Genomic DNA, 16,460 nt, shown 5'->3' on the forward strand with positions numbered 1-16,460 from the left:
CAGCTGCGATTCGACCCGAGGCTGGGAACTATGCCAGTGGTTACAGGTTTAAGAAGCAAGCAAGAAAGAAAAAAATCGGCTGTGGCTACAAGCCCTGCAAGGTCTGGCCCTCACCTAACTCTCCTTTCTGGTTTGGAAGTCCCTCTCCCCAACGGTCTTATTTATTTTTTTATTTTATTTTATTTTGGCCATCCTGCGGCATATGGAGTTCTCTGGCCAGGGATCGGATCAGAGCCACAAACATGACCTAAGCCACAACTGAGACAAGGAGGGTTTCTTAACACACTGTGCCTGGCAGGGAATGGAACCTGCACCCCAGCGGTCTAAAGATGCCGCCAATCATGTTGCGCTACAGTGGAAACTCCTCCCCCAACAGTTTTAAACTGTGAGCTATTCCACCCTCCAGGTCTTCGGAGTTTTCCTGAAATACACCTATGCCCAGCATACAAATAAAGTTTATTGATCAAAAACTCCGATTTCAGCTTAATCATTATGAAATGGCTTTGGGAAAGCATCCACACTGCCTGATATGAGGGCCTTCCAGGTAAACCCAAAGAGTGTCCATCAGGTTCATTCAGTTAAGTGCCAAGAATCAAATTATGTACTGAGGATATAAAGCAAACTTGAGTGTGCATCACAAGCACCCAGAAAGCTTGTCAAAGGACAGATTACTTGTTCCACTCCCAGTTTCAGTTTCATTGACTGGGGGAAGATCTGAGAACTTGGCTTATTGGCAAAAAGTTGCCAGGAGATACAGACGCTGCTTATCTGGTTTGACACTGAGAACAACTAATATATGGTGAAGAACAAGCTAAGCGAAAGCCCCTCCCACATGGAGCTTTCCGGGTAACAAAGATGAGATTGAGTTATAAGATGATGAAGGGTGTGGATGTCAATCAAGTTTAGATTTATGATGCAGATGACAAAAAGTTATAGAAAGCTTCTAAGCAGGTAGAGACATCATTGGCTGTGTTAGGAAGATAGCTCTATGGCAAGAGATTAGCTGGATTGAAGAGAAATGGCAGCGATGAAAGATGATAAAGGCAAGAACTGGCAGCAAAAATGGAGCAGATACAATAAACAAATCAGCAGTTGAAGTGATTCCATTCAGTATTTTCTCAAATCTTGATTGGATTTCCTCACTATGAGACATTATGTTACAGATGAATGAGACTGACAAGAGTTCCCCTTGGGGCTAATATCTAGTGGGAGAAGGGAGATAATCAACAATTAATAAGCCACTAAGAAAATTTCAAATAGAGAGTTCTGAGTGCTATGAAATTATTCGAAATAAAAACAGATGCTGTGACAGTAACTGAGTGATTCTTTAAATAAGGGAACCACAATCCAAGGAATAAAAGTTCCAGGGCGAGGGAACTGTTGGTATTAAAAAATAAATAAATAATAAATAAATAAAGCCACTCCAGGGCAAGGAGTAGTTTGTGCTCAAGGAAAGGAAGGCCTTTGTGCTAGGAGATTAATAAGCAAAAGTAAAGTAGTCAGAGATGAGTCTGAGGATTAAACACGTCGCTAAACATGTTGGAGCTTATAGACCAAACGAAGGCACTCAGATTCTTACTGTGTCATGGGAGACGCTTGAAATTTTTAAGAACTCTGGCTGTTGTGTGGAGAATGGATTGTATGGGATCAAAAATAAAAAGAGTTCCCTTGTGGTGCAGCAGGTCACTGGAGTTCAATCCAATTTCACTGTAGTTCAGTCCCTGGCTTGGAGCTTCCACGTGCCACAGGGTGTGGCCAAAAAGGGAAAAAAAGGAAAAAGAAGCAGGGGATAGAATTGAAAGGATATTACAATAATCCTGGTTAAGTTATTAGAGTTAAATTTAGGAGGAGAAAGTCAAAAAGATTTATTCATGGGAGTTCCCATCATGGAGCAAAACAAATCCAAGTAGGAACCATGAGGCTGTGGGTTTCATCCCTGGCCTCGCTCAGTGGGTTAAGGATCGGCATTGCTGTAAGCTGTGGTTTAGGTTGCAGATGCAGCTCACATCTGGCCTTGCTGTGGCTCTGGAGTAGGCTGGCAGCAACAGCGCTGATTAGACCCCTAGCCTGGGAACCTCCATATGCCACAGGTGCAGCCCTAAAAGCACAAAAGACCAAAAAATATAAAAGATGTATTCATGAGTTGGGTTTCAAGGATGAGAAACAAGTCAGTAACATTTACCCTTTACGTTTAGGAAATTATGTCAAACTCTTTAAAAAGGTTAACTCACTTCATCTTCTAAACATCTACATTATCTGGATACAACTTTTCTCTCCTTTTAACTGAGCAAAGTGTGTGGCAGGATTAGACCCAAAGTGGTGCAACTCCAGAGGTCGACTAAAGTTCTTGGATGGAGAATTCAAGAATACTAGGGGAGGATGAGTTTTCTGAAACTAGGACATGATAATTTTTAAATTCCTGTAAGCACTGTATTGGGTCAAGTGGTATTTGTATATGTTAGTCTGGAATTCTGAGGCAAATGGGGACTGGACATATTGGGAAACATATTTTAATACTGTAAGGATAGTATGAGATTGGAGATTACTCATGGAGAAAGAATAAAGAAGTGAGTTTATCCTGGAAACAACCCAAACTTTAGAGAAAAGGAAGATAGCAAAAGATTCTATCTTGAGATTCTATCTACAAGTGAGCTTGAAAGAAAATAATGTGGGAGTTCCTGTTGTAGCTCAGTGGTAATGAACCTGCCTAATATCCATGAGGAAGTGGGTTTGATCCCTGGCCTCACTCAGTGGCTCAGTGGATTAAGGATCCAGAGCTGCCGTGAGCTGTGGGGTAAGTCACATATGAGGCTAGGATTCGGAATTGCTGTGGCTATGGTGTAGGCCACTACCTGCACTCCCATCGACCCCTAGCCTGGAAACTTCCATATGCCATGGGTGTGGCCCGAAAGAAAGAAAGAAAGAAAGAAAGAAAGAAAGAAAGAAAGAAAGAAAGAAAAGAAAGAAAGAAAGAAAAATAATCTGTTTAACAAACTACAATGTGACCAAACTGGTATAGTGCCTAATAGGCTGAGAACAAACATTAGCTTTGACTATAGATGATCACTGGGAACTCAGGTTACAGGTACTAAAGGGTGACCCTGATATCATGTGGGAAGCTGGGTCAACCTAGAAATTGGGAAAAGGGACTAAAGAAAAAGATACGCCTAAATGTGGATCAGCAAACTTTTAAGAGTTTTTTATTTTGTTTACATTTATCTAGAATTTCTTTTTTTTTTTACATCCTAAAGAACTTTCAGTAATACACTTGCAACTTCTTAGGAATATATGTAAACTATAGTTGTTAAACATATGCATAAACATATAATCTGGTTGTTTCCTCAACCCTCACAAAAATACAAAGTTTCTCTTTCTTTACAGATAAGGAAACACTGGTTAGAAATTTCACAGCCCAGAGACAGAAAATGGTAATTCAGGACCTCAAAGCTGTCTTTATGGTTCAAATGACACTTTCTTTTTGTTTGGGCCTCTCTAATGTTTTGAAAAATAGGAATACTAATAATAGCAATAACAACAATAGCCAAAACAGAGTATGTACCATGTGCCACACACTGGCCAAAATGTTTAACAACTAATGTTAATGTTATTCGCCCCAAGCCTCTAAGATGGGAATTACTGTTATCTCTTGTTTTACAGACGAGGAGACAAAGGGATAGAGAGGTGAAGTGCCTTCAACCAAAGACACAAAGAGTAAGCTTATCCCTCTGTACAAGGTTTCTTGGGCTTTTTTTTTTTAACCCCTGAGGTAGGATATTGGATGTTACTTGTATACTTAATAAATGACTTCCTCAATGACATAGACTAAACATCTAGACCCCATTGTGTATATTTAACAAGACTAGCAATGGAAGATAAGTTCAAAGAAAATTCATGGACTTCTTCCTTAATCAGGTTGAAAATAAACTCCCCACTCTTTCTATTTACTTCTTGGGAGCTATCTTGTGAGATACAGTCAGTTTGGCCTTCAGGCTTCTGAGAATCAACTTTTTTTAAATGGGCTATCCATCTTGCATTCTGAGTTATAAAGTATTAAGACCTGACGTAACTTCTCAAGAATATAAAGGCCTATTGCACATAGTGAGTAAATGGTGATATTTACTCTTGTTCGATGTGTTATTTTTGCATTTTGTCTGCCCTTTCCTCTCTAATCTTAAATTTTGAATCTCTACACCTCAGACTCTAAAATCCTAGACTCCAAGTTGTTAACAGGACTCCATGGAACCCTGGGAGTTCCTTGAATGAGTTCCATGAAATGTCTATGTCCAATACGCATACATTTTACCAGATTCTCCAAAGATTTTGGTTTACATATTAAGGATTACTCTCCTAAAGGGAGACAGTACTTTGAAACATGCAGATTACAATGGCCTAAGAAATATGGATAGTCCACCCATCTGTCCCTAACATTTAATAGCCCCTATTCTGTGTCTGCTTAGCATGGAATACAGTGGAAGAGATACCAGGGAAAGAGGCTCACTTGGCATCAGCTTTCCTAAAAAGAGCTTTTTGGCCAATGGAAGGAGAGTCACACTGCTAGATACGTTAAGAGGGAGTCCCCTTGTGGCCCAGCCAGTTAAAGACCTGGCCTTGCTGCAGCTATGGCACAAGGCTGCAGCTGTGGCTCGGGTTTGATCCCTAGCCAGAACCTTCAAAATGACCCAGGTGTGGGTCGGGGGCGGGGGGGGAGTTGAGAAAAACGTATCATGTATGGCAGAGATTCAACGCTAAATTAAAGAAAGACAGCCTCTAGCATGTATCAGATTCAAGGTGTTAAATCCAGCTCTGTTAAGCAGCTCTGTCCCTCCTTGGTCAATCGGGAACTCTTGTCCCTTAGAGGCCATTGTTCTGTCATCCCTAGAGCCCGGAGGTCTCTGCTGGGTCAACAAGAGCAGCACATTCATAGTTGGCAGGAAAAGGGAAGAATTTACAGCCAAGAATGTCTTCTACTTACTCTTACTAGAGGGCACTTGGGCACATGCTCCCAGATAGGCCAGGAATGTTGCCTCAGCCTAGGAAGCCACCGGTCCAGCTGTGCCTTTATTGTAATAAAGTGAAAAAATTTTATTAGAAAAAATTCCAGTTGTAACACAGTCATCCAAGGTTTTTTCACAGAATAAAAGCCATTCTGAGGACAGCAAAGAATACAGTAGTATGCTGACAGTCCTGAAAGTTGTATAAAGTTTACTGTAGGTTAAGAACAAAAAACACGTAACCCACTTGAAAACTGCTTGTTTGGCCTTATTTCCTAATGAGCAGAGAACAAGACAGTGGGATTTGAATTAAGGCCTGGGTTTGAAAGGCCCGGTCTAGCACTTTTTTGTCACGATATGTAGCACCAGCCCTCGTTTATAAATTAAGGTCAATCTGCTCGCAATCAAGTCTAAGAACATTCAAGATAAAGACCCAACATAACTTGGTAAAAATAAACATAAACCTGTATCTTTACATCAAACATAGGCACACTAGTTAAAATTTCTTGATTCAGTAAGAGAAACCAGCGGCTCTGGATGGATGGAAGGACAATTCAAGAGAAAGGCAAGCTGGCCTGTGTGATTTCCACTTTTAAAATCAAGATGGGATCTCAAGTACTTTTCTCTGACACAAGAAACCTTGTACAGAGGGATAACTTTGTCTTTGGTTAAGGTACTTAATCTCTCTATACCTGTTCCCTCATCTGTAAAACAGTTCTTCCCTACCCATTATCATGTGATGTCCAAGAAGCCACTGTTTTAATGTCTAATATTAGTGTCTACATAAAAGTTGTTTTATTTCTAAACCAGTCTTAATCCTCTGTGATGCTCTCGATTTGTTCCATGGATGGCTATGCAAAACATCTCCTGCAGTCTATCCCCTTAAACCAGGCTCCTTAGGACCCATTAAAGCGCACAGCATAAGCAGTCCAACCGGACCTTATGGACCACTTTTGGTAATCTGTGACCAAACTGAATACTGAAAACACAACACCAACTGAAACATAGCAGACCAAACACAGTGCTAGCCCAAACACCTCACAACGACATTAAAAAGACAGAAGTATTCAACTCTTTTGAGTGAAGGAATAGGTGGCCCTGAAAAGGGCCGTTGGTTTTTTTACCATGGGAGATGGCCAGCTAAGGCTTAGCCGCCAAAGCCATAAAGAGTTCTGCCCTGGCGCTTGAGCGCGTAGACCACGTCCATGGCGGTGACGGTCTTGCGCTTGGCGTGCTCGGTGTAGGTGACGGCGTCCCGGATCACGTTCTCCAGGAACACCTTCAGCACTCCGCGGGTCTCCTCGTAGATGAGGCCGGAGATGCGCTTGACGCCGCCGCGCCGAGCCAGGCGCCGGATGGCGGGCTTGGTGATGCCCTGGATGTTATCTCGCAGCACTTTACGGTGGCGCTTAGCGCCTCCCTTTCCGAGACCCTTTCCACCCTTACCACGGCCAGACATGGTTACAGGACGCCTGAACTACAGCGCAGTGCTTTAGGAAGGCACCACTCACCACTTATATAGTAACATGACGGACCTGTTTGAAAACTGCAAGAGCAGGGGGCGGTAACTACATTCAGTTCCCGCCTTCGCTTATTTGTTCCTTGCTCAGAGCTACAGGGACTGGGCGGGGCACCTGAAGTGACAATGGAGCCTGGAGAAGAGATTTCATAAATGCTCTTATATATGAATACGAGTGTGCATGCATACGATACGGGCAGTTTTTAAGTGTGGTAACAATTCATACGGTTTCCACACATTTGTTCTACAGATTTTCCAGACTATGAAACTATTAGTTCAAACAAGCTATTTTCCCTTATAAAAAAGCTTTAAGTACAGATTTAAACAATCACATCTTTATTGTTAAAGCTTCCATTGGTTTTATCCATTTATGGTGGTGGTTTTGTCACTAAGCAGAGCTCTCTGATATGCAGGCTGGATTACCCTACAGAGGAAATTAAAACATAAGAAGGTTACACGTTTAGGTGAAAAAAAAAAAAAAAAAAAAAAAAGCACTACATTAGAGATTTATAAATATATATATATCCCAAAGTGATATGAATCTTGTTCTGCTTTAAGTCAAAGGCTTATGGTTTGGTTGTATATTTCATTACTGGCAGCTTGTGTCCAGCACTGTACCTGTCATCACATTCCAATTCTCTAACCAGTTGGCATAATATCCGACCAAGCTCTGGAGACAGCCTGATCCACATATTAGCTTGTGATGCACCTTGGGCAATTTGTACTCAGTTTTGTTTTTTTTTTTTTTTAATTTAAATGTGTAAGAAAGTGTAAATGATAGAGCTCTCAAATTTAAAAGAGATAATCCAGATTGTTTAAAACAATATCGGCAAATAAGCAATCATTCAACATTATTATCACATAGTATAGTATCGTAGCTGCTCTCAACTCCTGCCCTCAATATTCATCCCTCCAAAGCGATAAGCTTAAGCAAGTATCTAATTTGTTAAAAATTTTTTGGTACTCCTCAAAATAATAAATTCTATGAAGATTTAATTTAGTTTAAGTTCTCTTGAGTTCCAGCTGATATGAATAGATTTGGCTTTTCCTTCATGGTCTATGAGGAGGACCAAGTTGCTATTTCATGCATTTACGGAGCATGGAAACAAATTCCAGAATACAGTTCTCTTAACTTGGGATACAAAGCTAGATTTAGAGCATTTGGGAAATTTGTACATAGCAAAATCTTCATCTTTCGTTTTATTATACTCCAACCAAACCTTAGCATTTCCTCCATTTGTGAATACAGGCAACAGTTTTGGCAGGACCTCTGCAATATTCATATTGTGTTTATTGTGTTGGAGGTACAGCTGTCAAAACCCCAAAATATTGTTTAAATATATTACTCCTAAACTATGGTAATTCTTGATTATATGGGTAATCCTGTTATTTAACATATTAATAAAGAAACCCAGGAGTTCCCTTGCGGTGCAGCAGGTTAAGCATCTGGTATCTGGTGTTGTCACTGCAGCAGCTTGGGTCACTGCTGTGGGACAGGTTCAATTCCTGGCTGGGAAATTTCAGTGGGGAAAAAAAAAATTAAAAAAAAAATACAAACTTGAATTTTTGATAAATTTGATAATGTAATGTCATTTTTTCCCCCAATGGTCATAGCCTCAGCATATGTAGTTTCCCAATCTGGGCCATAGCTGTGACCTATGCCACAGCTGTGGCAATGTCAGATACTTTAACACACTGTGCAGGACGGGACTGAACACACAACTCTGCATGGACCCGAGCAGCTGAAATCATACTCTTAACCTACTGTGCCACTGTGGGAACTCTTCTTTAATACAGTTATATTAATGGTATTTTAATATAACTGTTTTCCTTTGTAATCCCATGTGTACTAAGCATTGAAAACAATTATTCTGGGAAGGGGCTCATGAGGTTTATCAGACATACAAAGAAGTCCATAATCCAAAAATGGCTAAGAATCCCTCTTCTACAGGATCCTGAAAGCCTTGAAAGACTCTAGGTTTCAAAAATGTCCATGTTAGGGAGATCCCGTCATGGCTTACTGGTAATGAATCCGATGAGTATCCATGAGGATGCAGGTTCGATCCCTAGCCTCACCCAGTGGGTTAAGGATCCAGCGTTGTGGTGAGCTGTGGTGTAGGTTCCAGACACGGCTCAGATCCCATGTTGCTGTGGCTGTGGCTGGCAGCTGTAGCTCCAATTCGACCCCTAGCCTGGGAACTGCCATATGCCTCGGGTGCGGCCCTAAAAAGTAAAAAATAAATAAAGATGAAAGACAGACAGACAGACAGATTGATTAAAGGTAATGTGAAGCAGATTATAACAGCTAGTAAAGAAATCAATATAGACGTTCAAAAGAAAGAGAGCCTCATCCAGTATGAGATTGGTAATGACATATATAATCACGTCAAAGAATGTCATTAGTTTGATGTATACCATAACTTTGTTTTATTTATTTATATTTATTTTGGCCAAGACTGTGACACGTGGGCCAATGATTGAACCTGTGACACAGAAGTGACCAGAGCCACTGCAGTGAAAATACCAGATCCTTAACCAGCTACACCACGAGAGAATTCCTATACCATGACTTTAAAATAGGGGGGAAAAGGGAAGAAAAAAACCACAAATGATACTGTGAGTGCTTAGATGATTTGAACAAGATCATGTAGCTTGTAAGCTGCAAATCCAGACTCAAATATAAATAAGTGTATTTGCAAACTCCAAGCATCCTCTACTAAACCACTCTGACTGAATGGTAAATTAACACCACAAAAGTCTTTGAATCCCATATTAAAGTGCTTATTCTTAAATTAGAAAGTTAGAGGAAGAAGGGCCATCAATATAAATGTGAAGCTCACTCGAGGAATATTTCATTGAGAGTAATGAATAGGATGAATTATAGAGACGGTGAGAAGGTGAGACCGTTAGAAAGCTGTGAGAAACATCGGTCTAGAAAAGAATAGAAGAGCCAGAATTGCAACCATGATGGGGGAAATAAAAAAGGAAAGATGAATTTAGGAAGAATTCACTGAACTTAATGACAGACTGAATTTGGTGAATCGAGGAAAGGAAAAGAAGAATTGAAAAATTCGGTGCAAGTTAATAAAGAATTATGCGGTTGTTAATAGAACCTTCTATTTCTGATCTCACCTCACCCATGCGAAGTTTTGTTTTGCTTGTTTGTTTGCTTTTGCTTTTTTTTTTTTTTGGCCCCAGCATACAGCAGCCTGATGTGGGATCTGAGTTCTCAGACCAGGAATTGAACCTGGCAGTAGCTGGGTGCACAGTAGTGAAATTCACCTAAAAGCACCAGGCCACAAGGGAATTCCAAATTCTTTTTAATTTAAAGTGTTTAGGAGTTCCCTCTGTGGAGCTGTATTATATCACCTCGCATAAAACAGACTTTCTGGGTAAATATCTATGAGAACCAAGCAGCCGTTAACATATGAAAAGCCAAGTGGGTATAGAATGTCACCAGAGAGCAAGCTACTGAAGACACAAAGGGGAGAATTCATATTTTAAATGAAAATCTCTAAGCTGTCTCTCTGACCTGTGAATCTCTAGAAAGATGAGGGGCCTTTGAAAAAGGTCGAGACCAGCGTGACAAAAACCGGAGGAAGAAACTGTAATGGTCTCAAAGCTTGAGCCGTCTCAGTTCATTGTAGAATACAATTGGTGTCATTGTTTGCTTTCCTGAATTTTAAGAAACACAGTTCCAGGACAGAGCTCAGACTAGGCTGTTGTCAAGCAGGAAGACATCTGGGAACCAATCAGCACGCTGTGTGTGTCTGTGAGTGTGTGTGTGTGTCTGTGTGTGCGCGTGCGTGCGTACGCGCGCGCGCCTGGCTGCTCAACTCTTAACACTTCATTTATTTTTTATTTTTTCTTTTCTGTACTGTTAGTTATTCAAGCCAACAATCATGTCGGAACCTGTGTCTGCCGCCCCTCCAGCTCCTTCTCCATAAAAGACTCCTGTGAAGAAAAAGCCCCGCAAGCCCGCTGGCGCCACAAAACTTCCAGGCCCCCCTGTCGGAGCTTAACACCAAGGCTGTATCCGCCTCCAAAGAGCGCAGCAGCGGCGTGTCCCTGGCTGACCTCAAGGCGCTGGCAGCAGCTGACGAGACTTTGAGAACAGCCGCATCAAGCTCGGTCTCCAGAGCCTGGTGAGTAAGGGCACCTTGGTGCAGACCAAGGGCATTGGCGCCTCAGGCTTTCAAACTCAACCAGGCGGCCACAGGGGAAAGCAAGCCCAAAGCTAAGACGGGCGCAAGCAGCACCCTCTCCCCCCACCCCAAAATCCGCTAAGCCTCCAGAGGGCAGAGAAACAAGTAGCGGCTACGTGGCCAAGAAGGTGCCCAATAGCCCCCAAAAGATAAAGATAGCCAAACCGTATTAGGTGGCCAAGGGTCCAGCAAAACCAAAGTTCATAACCCCAAGCTAGCCAACCCTAAAAGCAGGCAAGCCAGAAAATGCAGCCTCGAAAAAGGGAACCGAAAGACTGGCGGAGGACCTTAAAGGCTCTTAAAAAGCCTGTAGAGGGACACGGCGGGGCGGGGCGGCGGTGGAGGGGTACATTTCTATATTCTTCCCCGAGTAACTAGACCGAAGTACACAGCAATTTTTCGTAGAAAAAATGGTTGGCTCTGAAAAGAGCCTTTGGGTTTAAGTTGGCATTTAGTCGAGAAGAGCCATTTTACGCCCTCTCCCCGCGGATGCGGCGAGCCAGCTGGATGTCCTTGGGCATGATGGTGACGCGCTTGGCGTGGATGGCGCACAGGTTGGTGTCCTCGAAGAGCCCCACCAGGTAGGCCTCGCACGCCTCCTGCAGCGCCATCACGGCCGAGCTCTGGAAGCGCAGGTCCGTCTTGAAGTCCTGCGCGATCTCGCGCACCAGCCGCTGGAACGGCAGCTTGCGGATCAGCAGCTCCGTGGACTTCTGGTAGCGCCGGATCTCGCGCAGGGCCACCGTGCCGGGCCGGTAGCGGTGCGGCTTCTTCACGCCGCCGGTGGCGGGCGCGCTCTTGCGGGCCGCCTTGGTGGCCAGCTGCTTGCGCGGCGCCTTGCCGCCGGTGGACTTGCGAGCGGTCTGCTTGGTACGAGCCATAACAGACGTCCGAAAGGCAGCTAGCTGGTGGAAAAATGCGAACCTGTCCCCCTTCTCCTAGTATATATAAAGAGAGTCCCGTTCTGATTGGACAAGACATTTGTTCCTTAGGGCTCGCAGTGAAGGTATTGGTAGTGAGGTTCACTCCCTGATCACAGGAAACTCTCTTTGAATGGCTGTTTCAACCCTTGCTCGCCTCTATCTCTTCAATGCCTTTTTTTTTTTTTTTTTTTTCAATGTTCTTTGGCTGTTCCTCGCAGAACCAACTCAGACTATTACAATACTGTGTCTTTTTTGCGGAAAACAAATTTTAAATTTTGGCACCTGATACTGGCTTTCTTTTGATCAACTTTTTGAAAAGGCGCATTTGGGATGTGATTGGCCAAGTGATTTTTAATACCCTCATTCAAGTTTAGTGAGGCTAATTTCAACTCGACTTTTTGATTTCTCTTTTTACTCTTATTTTTTTCAGTACTTTCATTTTATTCCTCCCCTTTTATGCTACAGTTAAGTATAAAAGTGTAGGTTATTATTTATGGCATTCATTTCAGGATGGTAAAGGAGAGCATTACTGCATTTGTTATGGAAAAAGCGTGTTGGATCTGACAGGATTGAGAACCATCAGTTTAGGAGTCCAGAGATTATATGAAAGCAGAATTTGGAAAAAAGCCCAAACACTTATTGTCATCACCAAACCCTGAACACACCCTCCTGTGCCTTCCGCATAAGACTTAAAAGACTTGCCCTTAACAGTCACTGAATGGGCCTTTGCACTGCCTTCAAAGCCGTCATGTGCTAGTGTCAGTCTTCTGGATTGGAGTGAGAGCTGTGACCACAGGAGGAGGCAGGAATCCAGAAGGTTAACATACATTACATTTTAAAAATAAAAGGTTTTAGAGTTTATAAAAGCAAAAGAATTTACACCTATATATCTTGTGGTCTCATCACAAAGCTGAGGATTCTTTGGAGCCATGTTTAAAAAGGGAGGGAAAGAGGAAAGGAAAAACAGTACCTTTTGGAAACTACTACTATTCTATATTATTTTTAAGGAATCCACTTCTATGACTCCCATAAATTCTGGGCTGAGTTAACAGTAAAAAATTTCTGGAGGTAATTACACCCCACTCTGGTTAGACCTATTGTTTCTTTCGCTCGCTGGCCCCCATCCAAGTGAAAACCCAGTCGCAGGAGGCCTCAATCTCTGAATTCCTCCTCCTGGAAGATGTCAAAGCCAACTATGTGAGAGGTTTTATAAGAGAAGACAACTGTCTTCCCAGAAAACAAATCCTCTATTTTGCTTTATGAGGTGGAGAGCAACCCCAGACCAGATAGGTTGGGACTTTGGCAGGCCTCAATTCTTAGATTTCTAAAATTTATTTTTATACTTTTTCAGAATGCACTAAAACCAGTAGCTCTTATGGAATTTCACTCATAATTTTGTTACTATAAATACATTAACACATGCTCACTTTTCACTATACCACCACATAAAAGCACCCTACTATCTTTCACGATTTCAAATGAGCTTTGTGTAAAATTGCGTTTTTAAAAGTACGCAAACTAGTAAATGGTAAATAAGTGTTACCCTGTACCCCTTAAAGGCGTGCCGAAACCCTGTGGTAAGCTCTGCCTAAGTAACTTTTGACTTCAGGGTATGTGGTATTGTATTACTATCTACAATTGATTAGAGCTTAGTTTTTTTTTTTTTCCCTAAAAATATGAATTGCAGATCAATTTGTACCATTAGACTGCAAAACAATTTCTTTCCAAATCAAATAGCCTAAAGGAGTGGTTTTAACTATCTGTAGGTCACTAAGTAGATTTGCATCTAAACTTTCAACACTTACCATCCTACCTATATCCTTCAAGGTTTACAACAGAGGACCCAAGTTATTGGTCAACTTAATTATCACTGACACAGGCTCTTCACTACCACTTTCGCTTAGCTGAAGGAAATTCCTTCAACTGGATTAATCTGGGGTTTCAGCAGTGTGACTACTAACACTCACTTCTAGATTGACAAACTATGCAGAATACCTTCTCCTGTTAACTGCTTAAATATGGGAAATGTAAGCCCTCTTAATGAATACATGGGTGGCTCTGAAAAGAGCCTTTGGTTAACACTGCCTCCTCAATCAAAAACTCGAATATTCCAATTTACTTGCCCTTGGCCTTGTGGTGGCTCTCCGTCTTTTTGGGCAAGAGCACAGCCTGGATGTTGGGCAGGACGCCGCCCTGCGCGATGGTAACTTTGCCCAGCAGTTTATTGAGCTCCTCATCGTTGCGGATGGCCAGCTGCAGGTGGCGCGGGATAATGCGGGTCTTCTTGTTGTCGCGAGCCGCGTTGCCTGCCAGCTCCAGGATCTCAGCCGTCAGGTACTCCAGCACCGCCGCCAAGTACACTGGTGCGCCGGCACCGACTCGCTCGGCGTAGTTGCCTTTTCGGAGCAAACGGTGCACTCGGCCGACGGGGAATTGGAGGCCGGCCCGCGAAGACCGAGTCTTGGCTTTGGCACGAGCCTTGCCACCTTGTTTTCCGCGGCCCGACATGTTGACAACCTCTGTCGAAAGTGCCTCACCAAGGAAAAGGGACACACAAGTTGTCTTAGCAAATGAGAAGCAATTATACTTGAAAGCTGAATGGTAAATCACGCAGTTTGATTGGATAAAAAAACATAACGCTTTCAACCAATGAAAAAGGGGCTCTTGAGTCACCTAATCTGCATACCACCTTACAACTTGGAACAATTTATCCAATCAAAACGTAAGGCTTTAAAAACTGTATCTGCATGGGAGTCTTGCAAATAGTATGAACATTGTAACCAGGTCGAGTTAACTTTCTTTGACTTCTGAATGTGTTGTATTTGCCTTGCATGAGCCAGGCGTGGTGGTCTTGCTCCAGGCTTGATGCCTATGGCTTTGGACGAAATGCTGGTATCCGGTGTCCAGGTGGCGCTTCAAGGAGAGCTACTCCGTGTAGGTGTACGAGGTGCTGAAGCAGGGACACCTGGAGTGCAGAGCCTTTTTGATGAGGTGAAAGCAAAGTATATACTTGACATTCTAACTTAGTGTTAGGATAGTCTTCTTGCTTCCACTGCTCATTTTGGCTGTAAGGCTAGCTACCTGTAAATATCTCTTAAATCCCTGTGATGTGTGTGCATTGCCTGTTGGTTCCATAAAAATTGTAGAGGACTTGAGAAATTTGCCAACGTCTCCTTAGTGCTGTATTCTTTTAAGAAGAAAAGTACATTAGGTTTATTTGCTTAGAGTAACTTGTCAAAATATTAATGGGAGCTAGACAATTAATGTGCATGGAACTTGAAAAACAAACTCCACAGATTCCAGAATAGGTTTATTTAATTGTAATGAGAATTTTTCAAGTTTGTTGGTGAAAACTTAGACCATTTCTGAACCATCATATGGGGCTCATGACAATGGCAGTTCAGGAAAGAAATACCCTTTAAATATTGTGATACTTCTTGTTGTTCCCTTCTTGACTCAGCAGTTTATGAGCTCCACTAGTATCTAGAAGGATGCTGGTTCGATCCGTGGCCTCACTCAGTGGGTTAAGGATCCAGTGTTGCCATGATTTGTGATGTAGGTCGCAGACACAGCTTGGATCCACCGTTGCAGTGGCTGTGGTATAGGCCAGCAGCTGTAGCTCCAATTCAACCCCTAGCCTGGGAATTTCCATGTGCTGCAGGTACAGACCTAAAAAGCAAAAAAAAAATAAATAAATAAATAAATAAATAAATAAATATTTTGATACTTCTCCCTTAAATTATGTTTTCTTCCAGGGAGACTCTTATATGATTATTTTTATCCTTATCAGGAAAAAAAAAAATTGTTGTTGTTGTTGGCATTGCCCATGACATGCAGAAGTTCCAGGGCCAGGAATTGAAACTGCTCCTCAACAGCAACCTGAGCTATTACAGGGACAACGCTGGATCCTTAACTTGCTGTATAACAAGGGAACTCCAAAGAAAATTTTGTAATAAAAAAAAAAAATCTCAAGTCATTCTAGCTACAATACCACCACTCTCCTGCCCTATATAAACATATATAATGGTCATGAAAATTCCCACTTTTCTCCTAATTATAAAGCTGCTTAGGGATACAAACTGCCAATGTGTCATCCCATATGCAATAAATGCTAAGAATGTATTTAGGAAGTAGTATTAGCATTTCAACCCCGGTAGGAAAGAAAGTAATAATATTCTATAATCTTTTATAGCAAGTTTCCCATTCCTAGCATGACACATAAATACACACAAAACAGTATACACACAAAATATATAAACATTCAAAGAAACAATACACATAGGAGTTCCCCGGTGGCTTAGTGTGTTAAGGATCCAGTCTTGTCACTACCATGGCTCAAATCTCTACTGTATCACTGATTTGATCCCTAGCCCGGGAATTTCCACTTGCCAAGAATCATGGAACACACAAAAAGAACACACAATAAGCAACAAAAAAAATATTAAAGCATGAAAACTGAACATACCACATAGCTGTATATCAAATTTATATTATTATAGTCAATTTTGCTTTCTCTACTCCCAGATGTAAATATCTAAACCAGATCTGTATGTGCTTTAGGGAACTATACAAACTCACTGAAATTACATTCAATACTGTGTCCATAAATTCGTCCTTCTCCCAGAACAGAAACTATATATCACTCTGTCAAATTCTAAATATACCATTATTTGGAATTCCTGCCGTGGCACAGTAGTTCAATGGTCCGACCTGTACCTGTGGAGGCATCGGTTGGATCCCCGGCCCAGCATTGCCATAGCTGGGTGGAGGCCCAGGAACTTCATACGCCAAAAAAGAAGACAAAGAAAATAAAAATACTGTC

At 42.0% G+C, this 16,460-nt stretch overlaps 2 protein-coding genes and 1 pseudogene across 2 annotated transcripts; 1 reads left to right on the forward strand and 2 right to left on the reverse strand.

Annotated features, from left to right (window-relative positions):
* Positions 8,711-10,924, forward strand: LOC110261484 (annotated as a pseudogene).
* Positions 10,372-11,599, reverse strand: HIST1H3E (histone cluster 1, H3e; the record flags this gene model as incomplete). Its single annotated transcript, NM_001287416.1, is given in 1 exon segment — positions 10,372-11,599. A coding segment is annotated over 1 exon segment (411 nt). The 3' UTR covers positions 10,372-11,185.
* LOC100158121 (histone H2A type 1) lies at positions 13,453-14,784 on the reverse strand. The gene has a single exon (XM_001927692.4). It carries the CDS (start codon positions 14,144-14,146, stop codon positions 13,754-13,756), a length of 393 nt encoding a protein of 130 aa, XP_001927727.1. The 5' UTR covers positions 14,147-14,784; the 3' UTR covers positions 13,453-13,753.

This window comes from Sus scrofa, chromosome 7 (genome assembly GCF_000003025.6).
Source record: "Sus scrofa isolate TJ Tabasco breed Duroc chromosome 7, Sscrofa11.1, whole genome shotgun sequence".
NCBI lineage: Eukaryota > Metazoa > Chordata > Mammalia > Artiodactyla > Suidae > Sus > Sus scrofa.

Bases quoted from the DNA above. Each gene is read 5' to 3' on its own strand.
- LOC100158121 (XM_001927692.4), bottom strand. From the start codon at position 14,146: ATGTCGGGCCGCGGAAAACAAGGTGGCAAGGCTCGTGCCAAAGCCAAG.